Raw genomic sequence first — 13,342 nt, forward strand, 5'->3', positions numbered from 1 at the left:
ATACACACAGTTGTTTTGCTTTGAGACAAGAACTTAATATATAGTATAGATTGTTTTAACTTTCAATATGGGGGGTGTTTTGAATGTACCTTTTATAGCATATAATAATTATGATTTTCTTTTTTACATCTTTCAACAAAACGTTTATTTTTAAATAGAAACATAATGTATATTTTAGAGGTTAAAAAGTAAAAGCATCGTATTATTTTTTGGTGAATAGTCATTCTGTTTTGTTAAAGTGAAGCTTTTCTGCTTTTAGGATAGGTCAGTATGTTCTGCCCTAACGGCTAGCTGTTTAATAAACTTCTTTAGATCAATTGTCATTTATTTTATATTGTAATATTAGTGGCTACTTGAGGAGGGGGGAGTTAAATTCAATTAATTCGAAATTGGGGGGTATAATTTTTCTAGGGACGATTTATTTTGGCAGGGTCGTGGTACCCTCTTCCAAAATAGTCACAAACCTTCCCAGTACCTATGAGAAGCTACCCTGTAAAGGAAAACCATATCGGTTCAGTGGTAAAAACAGACAGGCAGACAAACATCCTGTTAATTTATTGTAAGGATATTGATAATATCTATTTATACGATTTAACTTACATGCATATGTGCGTTAACAAATAAATGTTTCGAATTGATAAGGAAAAGACAATTAATTGTAAGGAAGATAAGTAATGTACTATCCTACCAATTACTTAATAATTATACAAATCAATAATTTAGGAACATCATAAACTAATTTTTGAGTACTAAAATTTCAGATTATTTAGGGCATATATCTTATAAATATTTATCGGAAAAAATTACTGTAAAGCAGTACCATACAATAAACATTAATCTTGATAAAATAGGGAAATCAGGAAACATTAAAAATACCACCTCTTGCTTTAAAAAATCAGCCTAAAAAGTGTCTATACTGCCCAAATTGTTGATAAAGGCAGCCCAAAACTGTCCTGTAAAATTCAGTATCGGGCCCGAAACATCCATGATAACTCATCTTAAATACATACTCACAAATCTATATCTCGTGTTTTCATGATAAGGCTTGAAGTGTTTTAAAAGTGTTGTTTCTATTGAAAGTCATCGTCCTTGTTTATCCGCAGTATTATACTTAAATGCAACGGAATAAAGAATTCGTACCCTATAGACCTTAAATCTGATATTTCGTCAGCAAAAGAAGAATTGGGAATTACCTATGGCATTTTTTCTTAAACTTTTCAATACTGCCTGCTAAAATTCTCCCTTTTCCCCAAATTAAAGTTTTAATTGTAATAAACCTTTTTCTTATTTAAAAAAAAATACCTGTTGATATAAGGATCCATTTATTTCTGAATATAATGATATAATCCGCAGAGCCTAATCAAATCAGGGAGGGAGGGGACATTAGGCTGTTTATTATACTGGTCCCCAAAGTTTTATAATAATGTTTTATTACTCATTGGCTTATCAACTTTTGGGACTTTAATGAATTTTGATTGGATGGTTCATGAAGTTGAGGATCCAAACGTTTCAACCATTAATTGTATTCTACAGAAAGGGTAATTTTGTGTATCACATTTTTATCGGTCATTGTATTATCCCTTTAGATCCCTGTAATCAAACACAGCTCAGCTTTCTTCTTATAAAGCGGCACATAGAAAGCAGACTTTCCAGTTTTACGAGAATGATCTGAGCTAACACTTTCTGCTGCTCTACAGCATTTGTAATACACAACAACGCCAGGGAGGGCGGGGATATTGCCATTGGACTTTAAATTATACTGACCCCCAAAATCTTTATAAACCTGTTCTGTTATTTGTTGACAGTTTGGAGGTTTATTATGAAATGGTCATTAGATTGTACAAACTTAACAGTGTGTAAACTTTTCAACCAATAAATTTAATGTACAAAAATGTTGAAGTAGTAGGATAAATAACTTTGTCGACCATTATCTTATTCCTTGTAATCCCTGCAACAAGGCACATTAACTATACTCCCGTCTATACGCCTACTTCTACTTTTTAGTATAAACATTGCCTTACTATAATCACATTGTTTATTTGAATTCAGATATATTTAAAGTGAGCACATTATTGTATTTGATATAGAAATGACTTCTACAAAACTGGAGCCATGTATACCTCTGGATATGGAGAAGGAGAAACTAACAGATTTGGTTGAAAAGGCCAAAGATTATGCCTTAATGCACGGTAATTAGTTTATAATAATCAGGAGTTAAATAAGAGGTTTTTCCTATAGGCCATAGTTTTTTTTTCAATCTATATTTACCACAAAAAAAATTCCGCCGATAGATAGAAGAGTTAGTTATATTTTTCTTACAATTTTCTTGAGAGGGTGGTGGTACCCTCCCCTAATATAACTTATATTACCCTAGTAATATAAATCAATATTTTCCAGGTATATGTATGCGACGCAAGGACCAGTTTGACCGGGATGCTCTGCATTTCGCGCCATTCGTCCTCTTTCCAACATCATTCCCACGAAACGAGTTCGACAAATCTGTCAAGCTTCAGCAAGTATTGAATGAACTAATGCATAAGGTATTGTTTGTAGAAAAGCTTCTCAACGTGCCTTTGTATTTCGGTTAGTTGGTCTGTAACTCACTTGTGAGTACATTTACACAATACACGATTATAAATTTTATAATAATGTGTATTTCCACGTGTATCTTTGTTTATATTATTTTCTTCTGGGTACTTTTCTTGTATTTATTATGAATATCTTAGCCTTAATTGGCTTTTAATTTAAATAATTCGATTGCTAGGTGGTTTAACCTTGCCATCTCGGGGAGGGGGGGCCGGGGGGGGGATGGTGCGTTACTTAATACTTACTCTCCCGCAGTAGCGTAAATAATACAATGCGTCCTTATAAATAAATTGAAACGTTGGTTTTAAAGATCTAAAGAACAGACATACATACACTTAATATGTATAAAGAGTCAAACTAATGGATTTGGTATTACTTGGATGTTACACCAAATTTTCATGTTCTCTAATAAAATGAAACTCGCAACGGGCTTAAATAACGACACCCCCTTTACCCTAACCCTCTTCTCCTACTGGGCTAACTAACTGACAAAGAAATGAGTTTCATGTTAGCAACCTAAATTGACTACAATTTATCCCGTCATGATATCCACTCAGCTGTACAATGTTAATACCCAAGTTAAATAAACCCTTGCAAACAATTATTCTTATTTAAAACAGGTGGCGCACGATGATGAATTTCTGACAACCTCTTTGCGGAACACCATTAAAGTTGATCACTTTACAAAGCGGTTGTTTGACATATATGAGAGGGTGAAGAAGGAAGGTGGACCAACACAGGTAAAATTAAAGATCATTCCAGTACCAGGGAAGGAGGAACATTGGGCTGTTTATTACACTTGTCCCCCAAGTTTTATGTAACGTTTTCTTATCCGTTGGCTTAATAAATTTGGGGACTTTATTGAGTTTTGATTGGTTCATTAAGTTAAGTGTCCAAACGTTTCCACCACTATTTGTAATCTAGGGAGGGTTAATTTTATGTATTGGGGATGTACATCAATTTATCGGCCATTGTCTTATCCCTTTAGATCACTGAGTTACTACAAGCAAAGGCCAATAAAGGATAAATTATACTTCTTCCAATTCAAGTTGGGCCAAATTTTGGCGTATGTAGATTTTTATTTTGAAAGGGAAATAGGGTTTATGCAAAAACCTAAGTCGTTATGTATTAGCCTCTTGAGAGAACTCTTGGGGCATTCACAGAGCTTTTGTGTCCAAACTATTTTAGCTAATAAATTATTAGTTATCAACTCAATTAAACCTATGGGAAAGATTAATTTATCATTCATTTCCCGAGCCCTTTATCCTCAAATATTGTAATTCCTTTTAAGTCTAATGAATCTTATAGTTTTAAGGGTCTTTTTATTCACTTCTTATTTTTTGCAAGATTTCTGAACAATCTTTATAAACTATCGCACATGCTTTTTTTTATACACAAATTGTTTTATTATTTTAAAATTTCATGCTTTTTCAGTCTTCAGAGCTACAGCACATCAGATGAAAAATTAATGTATTTAATAAAAAAATTATTTGTAGAAAGAAAAAGTAATTTATTTTGATTAATTTAGAGAACATGACGTAACAATATAATTACTTTATCTCATAATTAAATACTAGGGACAAGTGCAATTCACGCTAAAATGTTCCTGGTAAAGATCATCACCAATAATATGTGAACATTAAAGGCTGCTAACGGCCAAACAGAGGAACGTAAAGATTTTTCTCGCACAGAATTTTAACCGACTATAGAAGGCCTACAAATATTCTGGAATAGTCATTGATAAAAAATGCACAGTTATCTCGCAGTGCACATAAATGAGCCAAAAAGACTTATTTTATCCATTTTTTCTTAAGTTAAGCTTTCCCTGTGCATCATTGGATCTTGGCTATTCCAGATTGTTTGTAGACCATCTTATGCCTTTTAACACAGTGTGCGGGCATGATATGCTTGCTAGCAGCCTTAAAAATTCATTAATTTTTTATTGATAATCGTTACCAGGAACATTTTACCGTGAAATGCACTAGATCCAATTAATATTTTATATAAATTAACCCACACAAACAAAAATCAACATAAAGAATGTGACTATGGTGGTCCTTGTCTTCAAAATTCAAATGAAATCCTATCTTACTAATTTGGACATGGAGAAAATGGAATGAATTAACAATTTCTAGGCCCTGAGCTTGGGTATGCTTAGATCAGATCTGATGCTTGACAATCATTGTTGCACTGACTATGGATGTAAAAAGGCTGGTAAATCGTATTGCTGCTGGAAGCAAGTGGAGCTCAATACCATTGCTTCCGGATTTGGGTGGCTGGGCCCAGCTTCTGGTTTACTTCATAGGTAAGACAGTGCATGTTGTGCATTTTCATCCGTATCGACACGTAAGTATAATGTAAAAGTTGTTTGAGATTCGAATTTACAAAGTTGTTTCAAAAAGTGAATAGTAGCTTTTGCTAAATTCCATAAAGTTGTGAGTAAGATTTCAGTGAAATGCACTTATTAGGTCAAACTGTTTTTAAATTTGCGTTTTGTAAACATTAAGAACAGTTAGACTTAATTAGCGCATTTGACTGGAAGCTTGCTCACTATTTTACAGAAAATTGTGAAAGCTACTATTCCCTATGTCATATAACAGGGACTATTCATTGACGAGGGCTGAAGAGTTTGGCTCTTAAATATTAAATAAAAACTTTGTTCGCGTTAATTATAAACTGCAAACTATATTAAGTGATTAAGTGTGAATTGATCGAACTAAATGTTCTTTTAAAAATAGCAAAACATTTGATTAATCGAGAAAGAGAGTTATGGTCATACTGGAAAATTTTAATTTATAAACATCATAGACAATATATAATTAAATTTGTACTAAACATCAATCTCTGTACAAAGTCAAAGGATTAACTTTTTAAAAGTTTTGACAAACAGTATGATAAATAAATTTTTTTAGAGGTTTGTGTTTTCGACATCAATTTCAATAGGGTTTCCTATTACAATTTTTGGATTTCTAGGGTTTTCATATGTATGTATTTGATGCTTTGCTTTTTTAATCTCCATACTATTCCTAGCTTTTTTCAAAACTAACATAATTTTTTTTTCTTTCCTTCTCAAATGTATTTTATCCTAAAAATAATTTGTATTCTCTTCAATAAGTTGCCAAACTGTTCAGCTCTTGTTCATTAGTAGTCCTAGTGTTGGTCATGTGGAGTAGTACTAACAAAGTTTATTATCAACTTACTAACGTTAAATATTTTATCTTTCAACAAATTTTAATTTGACTTTTGATGTCCATTTCATAATTATTTATAGAAAATGAGAGCAAGTGATACTAAGGCACCTTTTTGCAGTAGAATCAACAACTTTTTAAAGTGAATATACTACCTAGGCTTTTGTAAATATAGTCAAATGAACATTAAAATTTAGTTCTACTTCAGTTTGGTGAAAAAAAATTGTAAACTTAGATGCGACTATAGATTATAAAATTCACAAAACATTTTTTAAGTATCTACAGAAATTCTTCTATATGTAAAAAAAAGCTGTATGTTTCCAAAAATTACTTTTTCTTGTCCCTTTTAATCAGATTCTTTCATTTAACAGTAATTTAGATTATATTAAACTAGTCCTATGAAAATAAAATAAAACTAGTTCAAACTAATTTTTTCTAAAGTAACAGCTGACATAAATTATTTTCATATTCATTAAAATGTTTTACATCATTTTAATTTTCAATTAATCTAAAAGGACGAATAATAGAAATTGAATACCTACCATATTCATTGATTATTAATCTAAGTATTGTGTAGACTTTTTATATTATCCGTCCTTAAAAAAGATATTGAAAATACTACAAATATAATGAATGTTTGCAGCTATGGTCTGATGTGCTGGTGGCTCAATTTTAATATTCTTTGCATGAAAAATCAAGTATTTCAATACAAGATAAAGATTGTTTTCAGTAATTTTACAAAAAAAACTCACCATTTTTATACTGCTTTTCTAGTTCTAACATAAACCTAAATAGATTTTGTGTACTTACTTTTTAGGCGATCTCTGCCGGGCTCTTTCGTTCAGATTATTTTTATTGCTTACTGAGTGAGAAGGTGAAGCAGGTTGAGTTCAACACCATTGCCTCCAGTTTCGGGTGCCTCACCTCCAGCCTTGTCAGCCAGCACAAGTATGTACCTGACCAAAGCTGCAAACATTTTTATGCTCCGGATCATTAAAATTCCTCAAGTTTTAACTTAATTGCAGCACATGCATTTTTAAAAGGTCTTTTTCTAAAGAATAGCAATTTATCGTATCGTAATATAGTCAGCTTTCCGCGGATATCAAATTGAAAAAAACATAAGATTTATAACAGTTTTGTTAGCGGCCAATGGCTAACTGGTATTAATCTTATGATTTTATTTTGATATTCATGGTTTTAATACGATGCTTACATGATTTTTCAGTATTGCTGACAACCGGTTCTAGTCCGGCGGATATTTATCGGTTTCGAAGCCATTGATATGTTTCAGCCGCTTAACCTTAGTAAATATATAGACAAGGAAAAGTGTTTGATCCAGAGATTCTTAAAAATCTATCTATTTTGTACATAATAGGGGTTTAAAAATATTAACAAATTTTTTTGTCACTCTTATGGGATCTATGTCAAATATAAAAAAAATGTATATTAAAAGAATTAAAGCTTTTAATATGTTAACTAAATTTAAATGAAATGAAATTTTGATTTATTTTTATAAAAATAGTATACATGACATAGCTTTTACTATATCTGTTGTTTGGACTGGTTTTGTCAACATCATATCATGCATCATCCATATTAAGGCATCCTGTTCATAATAAGATTCGCCTGTCTGTCTTGTTTTTGTGAAGTAATATCGTTATTGTCATTATTTTTATGTTCCTAATGATTTTTAATTTTAGTTAAAATCTGAAACTTTTGTTCATCAAGTTATAGATTATCCTCATAATAAAGTAACTGGATTTTGTCTGTCAGTATGTACCAAAGGATCTCGCTAAACGCTGAACCGATATGGTTCTCCATTACAGTGTAGCTTCTCGGAGGTTAATGGCTATTTGAAGGGGAGGGCACCACCACCCTCAAAATATAAATTGCCAAAACTCGAAAAAAAAACTTTTGCATACCCTAGAGGCTTCTAGGGGGCGTATTAGTATTCAATAAATTATTAAGCTATTGTTAAGTAAGAATAACACTACAATTATTTTAAACCGTGATTCATGCCATTAAAGAAGACAAAATAATGAACACGTTGAGCAAATTAATAGTAAAATGTCATTATAATTATTGATTAATTCATTATTTACTGAAATCTTATTATTATTCTTTGTTAAGATATGTTGTTCAAGAAGCGGGTTATCCACAACATCTTAAGAATGTAAGTGCTTATTTTTTCATCCATAAAGTATTTTTAAGTATGTATAAAAGAATTCAGAACGGTAAATAATCCTATTATATAAAGTAGTAAACGTTTTTTGTCTGTCACGAAGGATCTCGCTAACCGCTGAACAGATATTGTTCTCCTTTACAGTGAAGCTTCTTATAGGTTCTGGGAAGGTTTTAAACTATTTTTTGGTTGGGTGTCTTCACCCTCCTCCCCCCAAAAAAATATTTTTTTACTCTTTTGAAACTAAAATTAAAAATGGGATGAGGTCGACTTCCCCTCCCCCCCTCCTACCTTAAGTGCCCCTAGAGGCTTCTAGGGGCGTAGCCGCTAGTATAATATATATTAATCTTATCTCGATAAAAAAAGCACTTTATTCAACTCAAGGTATGAAATCTACCCACTTATCCATTAATGTCAAATATTTGGAGTCTTGTCAAAAGAGAGGGGACAATGGGCTGTTTATTACACTCGTTCCCAAAGTTTTATAATAACGTTTTCTTATTCGTTGGCTTGACAACTTTGGGGACAGAAGGGGTATTACTGTGTATCATCATTAGAGATGTCCATAAATTTATCGGCCATTGTCTTATCCCTTTAAATCCTTGAATAAGCTTAAAATATTTTTGTTTAAGATCCCTGAAAATAATGCTCTTGCTGGGTTGGCTGGAGCCCTCATATCTGCCTGGAGACTTTACAACCAGCCCAAATCCGTCATTCTTTTTCTTGTCGAGGATGTCACATACAATGTGTGCGACCAAAAGTTTCACGAGTTTGAGATTCGTCGCCAGTGCCCGGAGGTATTTGTTATTCGCCGCACCCTGACAGAAATTGGCAACCGTGGAAAGTTGACCGCGGATAAGAGACTGATCATTGATGGGCAGGAGGTGGCGGTCATTTACATGAGGTGTGGTTATCATCCTGATCAATATCCAACAGGTTTAGATTTTTATTTTTTGGGGGGATAAGTTAAAATAATGTCATACAATAAAACTATAAGCCTTACAATGGGTGATTGATAAGTTCCTAGTATTGCATGATTATACAAGTCTAATTAATGGCTAAATGAAGGCCAATATTTGTTGATTGTCTTAAGCCGGATTTATCCTACTCTATATGAATATGCCTTTGTATCACAAGTCCAGCATAATTTTATTGGTCATATGCATGCAGTTTGGTTATTTATCGAATTGTATTGTAGACAGCTTTTCGCGGATATTAAAATTTTGAATTAAAACCTGTTTGTTAGACCTGAGGGGCCGAAGGTCCGGGCCAACAAAACTATGATTTTACAGTATGGCTAAGAACAGGTTCAAATCCAGCGGATATTGATCGGTTCCGAAGCCATACTGGAAAAATTTTTCTCAACACAATAAATGATAAATCTTGTTACAGAGCTTGAATGGGATGCCAGGTATATGATGGAAATATCCCTGGCTATTAAATCTCCGAGTATCCACTATCACCTGGCCGGCACCAAGAAGGTCCAACAGGAGCTGGCGAAGGAGGGGATTCTGGAGAAGTTTCTTGGTGACAAAGCTCATACAGATTCTGTTAGAGATATCTTTACTGGTCTATACTCACTTGATAACGTAAGAAATATTTAGTATTTATTAGAAGAGTCTTGGTCAATCATATAAAGAGTATCATACGGCTATATACAGTATACCAACCTCGCCCTTAGATGCCTCTATGAGCAGAGCACTTGAGGTGGGAGGAGGGATGCATGTAGACCCCTGCCCGTTTTCAATGTAAGTTTTAAGAAGAAAAGAAAATTTTATTAAGTGGGGGTCATTTTATGGAGAGTCATATTTTGTATACTTTTGTATAAGGAATACTTTTACAATAAAAATGAAACAGGCATTTTGAGCCTTGCTAAGAATAAATTTTGTACTTAAAAGCTTATAAAAGGATAACTCTTATTATTACATTGACAACATTAGTGGTGTAATAATAAGGGAGGGAGGGGACATTGTGTTTTTTATTACACTAGTCACCCAAGTTTTATAACAATGTTTTCTTTTTCGGTGGTTTAACAACTTTAGAGACTTCTGTTGAATTTTTAGTGGTTGGTTCATTAAGTTGAGTGTCCATTGTAATCTAAGAATTGGTAATTTTGTTGTCATCAAAGGGGTTGTACATTAACATATCGGTCATTGTTGTATCCCTTTGGATCCTTGTGTAATAATACTTTATTTAGGATACTACAGGAGATAAGAATCTTGAGAACGCCATGAACAACCCTGAGAAATATGTTCTGAAGCCACAAAGAGAAGGAGGTGGTAACAATGTTTATGGAGAAGATATCAAACCTTTCCTGGAAAACATTAAGGTTAGTGAAGCAGACTATAGTGCATATAAAAAACGACGTCATACTGGCCCACCAATGGTCAATTAAAATGTATACTGGCCTGCCATTGGTAATTTATTATGTTTATTGACATTTTATTGGTCATTGCATTGTATGACGTCATTTTTTATAGGCACTATAAAGAGCTTCGTTTTTCTTTATTTTTGGTTAAGATTCAAATAAATCCCGTGATTGTTTTAGTCTATTTAATTTTCTGATTTAGGTCTTGGGATGGTTTAAAGCTGTTTTCTAGCCACTCCTAGCCCTGTCGAATACAGAGCACCTAGATGCTTGGGGGGGGGGGGGGGAGGGGGGGTTGGCGTAACCGCTTGTGTTTAATTTTGTATCATTTAGTTTGGCTTTACATTTTGATTAAAATTAATTTTTGAAAAGCTGTAAAATCCTTCAACAACTAATTGTAATCTACAGGAGGGGTATTTTTAATTATCATTATTGGAGATGTACATAAATTTGTCGTCTTATCCCTTAAGATCCCTGTGTAATATTACAGCATTTAAGATATTTAGAGCCAACAAGCATTACATTACAAATTTCAACACAGACATAGTAAGGAAAGCTGATATTTGTTTAAGAATTCTGATGAAAGATGTGCCTATATTCTGATGGACAGAATATCCCCTCCGATCATAAAGAACTACATGGTGCGCCCTGGCATGGAACCGATGCTGGCTGATTGTATAAGCGAACTTGGAATTTTTGGTTATGTTATCGGGTAAATTTCTTTTTCTTTATTCAAAGTTTTTTATCCTTCAAGAAAAGGGCTCTTTTTCTGTGTCTTTCTGTCTGTACCAAAGAATCTCACTAACCAATGAATCGATTTAGTTCACCTTAATAATATAGCTTCTCATAGGTCCAGGGAAGGTTTTGTAGCTATTTTTGGGGAGGGTCACCACCCTCCAAAGATAAATCGCCAAAAATATGTAAAAGATATTTCTAAAAGCGCTAGGCGGCGCCACTGTATGACTTGCCTTTTAATTGCCTCGTACGGGCGGGATTGCAGTCAAGGACCTTTTCGACTTGATGTACTGTCCAGGTCCTGGTCCAGCAATCCAGAAGAACTAAGGATGACTTTACGCGCCCTTCTATATCCAAACACCCAATGATATTAGGTTAAGTAACATCCAACATCTGTGATGCACGACCTTTGTCTGAGAAGTCCCAACTGTGCATGGTATCGAGTTGCGCCTGTTTTAGGCCAAGGCATTCCCCTTACTCTAACTATTTGGCGTTATCCTCTTAGAAATTTTTTTTTCAATTTTGTACCCCCCCCCCCCCCCCCCCCCCCCCCCGACTACCGACGAACAACTATTTTAGGTTAGGTTAGGTTTTAGGCTAGGGAGCCGAGCGCTGCGGCTAGGCAGGCAAGGGGGCCGAGCGCTGCGGCTAGGCAGGCAAGGGGGCCGAGCGCTGCGGCTAGACAGGCTAGGGAGCCGAGCGCTGCGGCCAGAGTTCTTAGTTCGCTGTCGGGGGGGGGGGGGGGGGGGGGGTACTCAAATTTTCAATATTGAAGAAAAAAAATTCTAAGATGATAATACCAACTATTTATGTCGCGCATCTGACATAGCAGCATTAGGAACCATTTTTACCGTTTTTAGTTATGACGCGGTGTCGGCCCGAGATACGAACCTATCACCTTCCCGACGACGAGCAGATGCGCTATGTGTTGAGCCACAGTCGCGGGTTTAATGTATGACTTGCTGGTTTTTCCCAAAACTAGATTCTGTTCAGTATAGAAGTGTTCCTTTTAAGGAATGATAATAATACCTGACCTCATGATAGGTTTATCTCTTTATAAAAATATTTTATCACAAATATTTTTGTATTTTTAGAACTAAAGACGAGATCTTGGAAAACAAACAAGTTGGACACATGCTCAGAACTAAGTTAAGGTAAATAAATATTATTCAACCAATCCTTATAATAAAGTAGAAGGATCTCTGCCTGTGTACCGGCGGATCTCGCTAACCATTGAACCGATATGGTTCTCCTTTATAGAATAGCTTCTCATAGGTCCTGGGAAGGTTTATAACTATTTTGGTAAAAAAAATATATGAAAAAAACTTTTTCTTTTTAAAACTACAATTGAAAGTAGGGGGGCTGGGGTCGATTCCCCTCTCCTCCGCCCAAGCTTATTCGTAGAAAGGGGGGGGGGAGCGGGTGTGACACTTTAGGTAAAAGACTCGACTAAAATAATTACAGAGCACTGAAATTTGGCATGACAGTATCTATTAAAGGTAATTTTTCTTCACAGTTTCACATTATACCTCTTTAAAGTAATTGCCATGCCAAATTTCAGTGTTGTAACTCCTTTTTTGTAGAGTTCCTTTGACTTTTAGTTTTGGTTTTTAAAAAGTGTCAGCCCCCTTTGGTAATACCGCGCCGGAGTGGGTTTGGTGACTCTTAGGCTTGGCAATTAACGGTATTCCACACACGTCATTCATAGTCCATAAATTTTTTGACCTTTATAATAATCATCTAATTTTTCCTTCAGTCATGTGAATGAAGGTGGAGTGGCCGCAGGACTCGGAGCTTTGGATTCTGTTTACCTTGTTGACACCGATAGATGCTGCTGATCATTTTTCTTCGGAATAATAATGTTTGTGATTCTGCATTTATTACTTAAATATGTCTAACTATTTTTATCATTTATCAAAAATAAAATATGTAATTAGTCAGTATTTTTTCTTTGTTTTGTTTACGGTCGTAATTAAAATTGATTAATAGCAAATAAGGATGGAGAATATACGTGGATATAAAGACAGGGGAAAACTTGTTTTCAATTTAACATGTATACATACAGGGTTTATTTTGCTGTTCAGTGTTCACTAACATTTTTATCAGCGCGCCCGTTCAAACCTCGAGAATCTTTGCACTTTCGCAAACTGTCGAATAAAATGGGATAAATATCATGCGATTGGATAAAAAAATCCAATACCACCAGACTTTTCATTTTTCCAATGAATTAACAACGGTAGGAATATTTGAAAAGGAAACTTTCATTTAAAAAAGGGGTAAATA

General features: G+C 34.2%; 1 protein-coding gene across 2 annotated transcripts; it reads left to right on the plus strand.

Moving 5' to 3' along the window:
- The first annotated feature begins 1,980 nt into the window (after positions 1–1,980).
- On the plus strand, positions 1,981–12,996 carry LOC145317655 (glutathione synthetase-like). 2 transcript variants are annotated; one of them, XM_080158812.1, is made up of 11 exons: positions 1,981–2,189; positions 2,398–2,540; positions 3,207–3,326; positions 6,592–6,722; positions 7,905–7,947; positions 8,589–8,892; positions 9,349–9,545; positions 10,154–10,285; positions 10,897–11,036; positions 12,154–12,213; positions 12,816–12,996. In XM_080158812.1, the coding sequence occupies exons 1-11, from the start codon at positions 2,090–2,092 to the stop codon at positions 12,895–12,897; spliced, it is 1,452 nt and encodes a 483-aa protein (XP_080014938.1). In that variant the 5' UTR covers positions 1,981–2,089; the 3' UTR covers positions 12,898–12,996. The 2 variants fall into 2 exon arrangements, with proteins under 2 accessions (XP_080014938.1, XP_080014937.1); XM_080158811.1 differs by lacking the exon at positions 6,592–6,722 and adding an exon at positions 4,722–4,891 and having other exon boundaries at positions 1,996–2,189.
- Positions 12,997–13,342: the final 346 nt, after the last annotated feature.

Source organism: Acartia tonsa, chromosome 4 (genome assembly GCF_053477335.1).
Source record: "Acartia tonsa isolate MP-2025a chromosome 4, ASM5347733v1, whole genome shotgun sequence".
Lineage (NCBI taxonomy): Eukaryota > Metazoa > Arthropoda > Copepoda > Calanoida > Acartiidae > Acartia > Acartia tonsa.

Bases quoted from the DNA above. Each gene is read 5' to 3' on its own strand.
- LOC145317655 (XM_080158811.1), top strand. From the start codon at position 2,090: ATGACTTCTACAAAACTGGAGCCATGTATACCTCTGGATATGGAGAAG. The intron at 2,541-3,206 runs GTATTGTTTGTA...TATTTAAAACAG, and splicing joins TGAATGAACTAATGCATAAG to GTGGCGCACGATGATGAATT. The intron at 11,037-12,153 runs GTAAATTTCTTT...TTGTATTTTTAG, and splicing joins ATTTTTGGTTATGTTATCGG to AACTAAAGACGAGATCTTGG.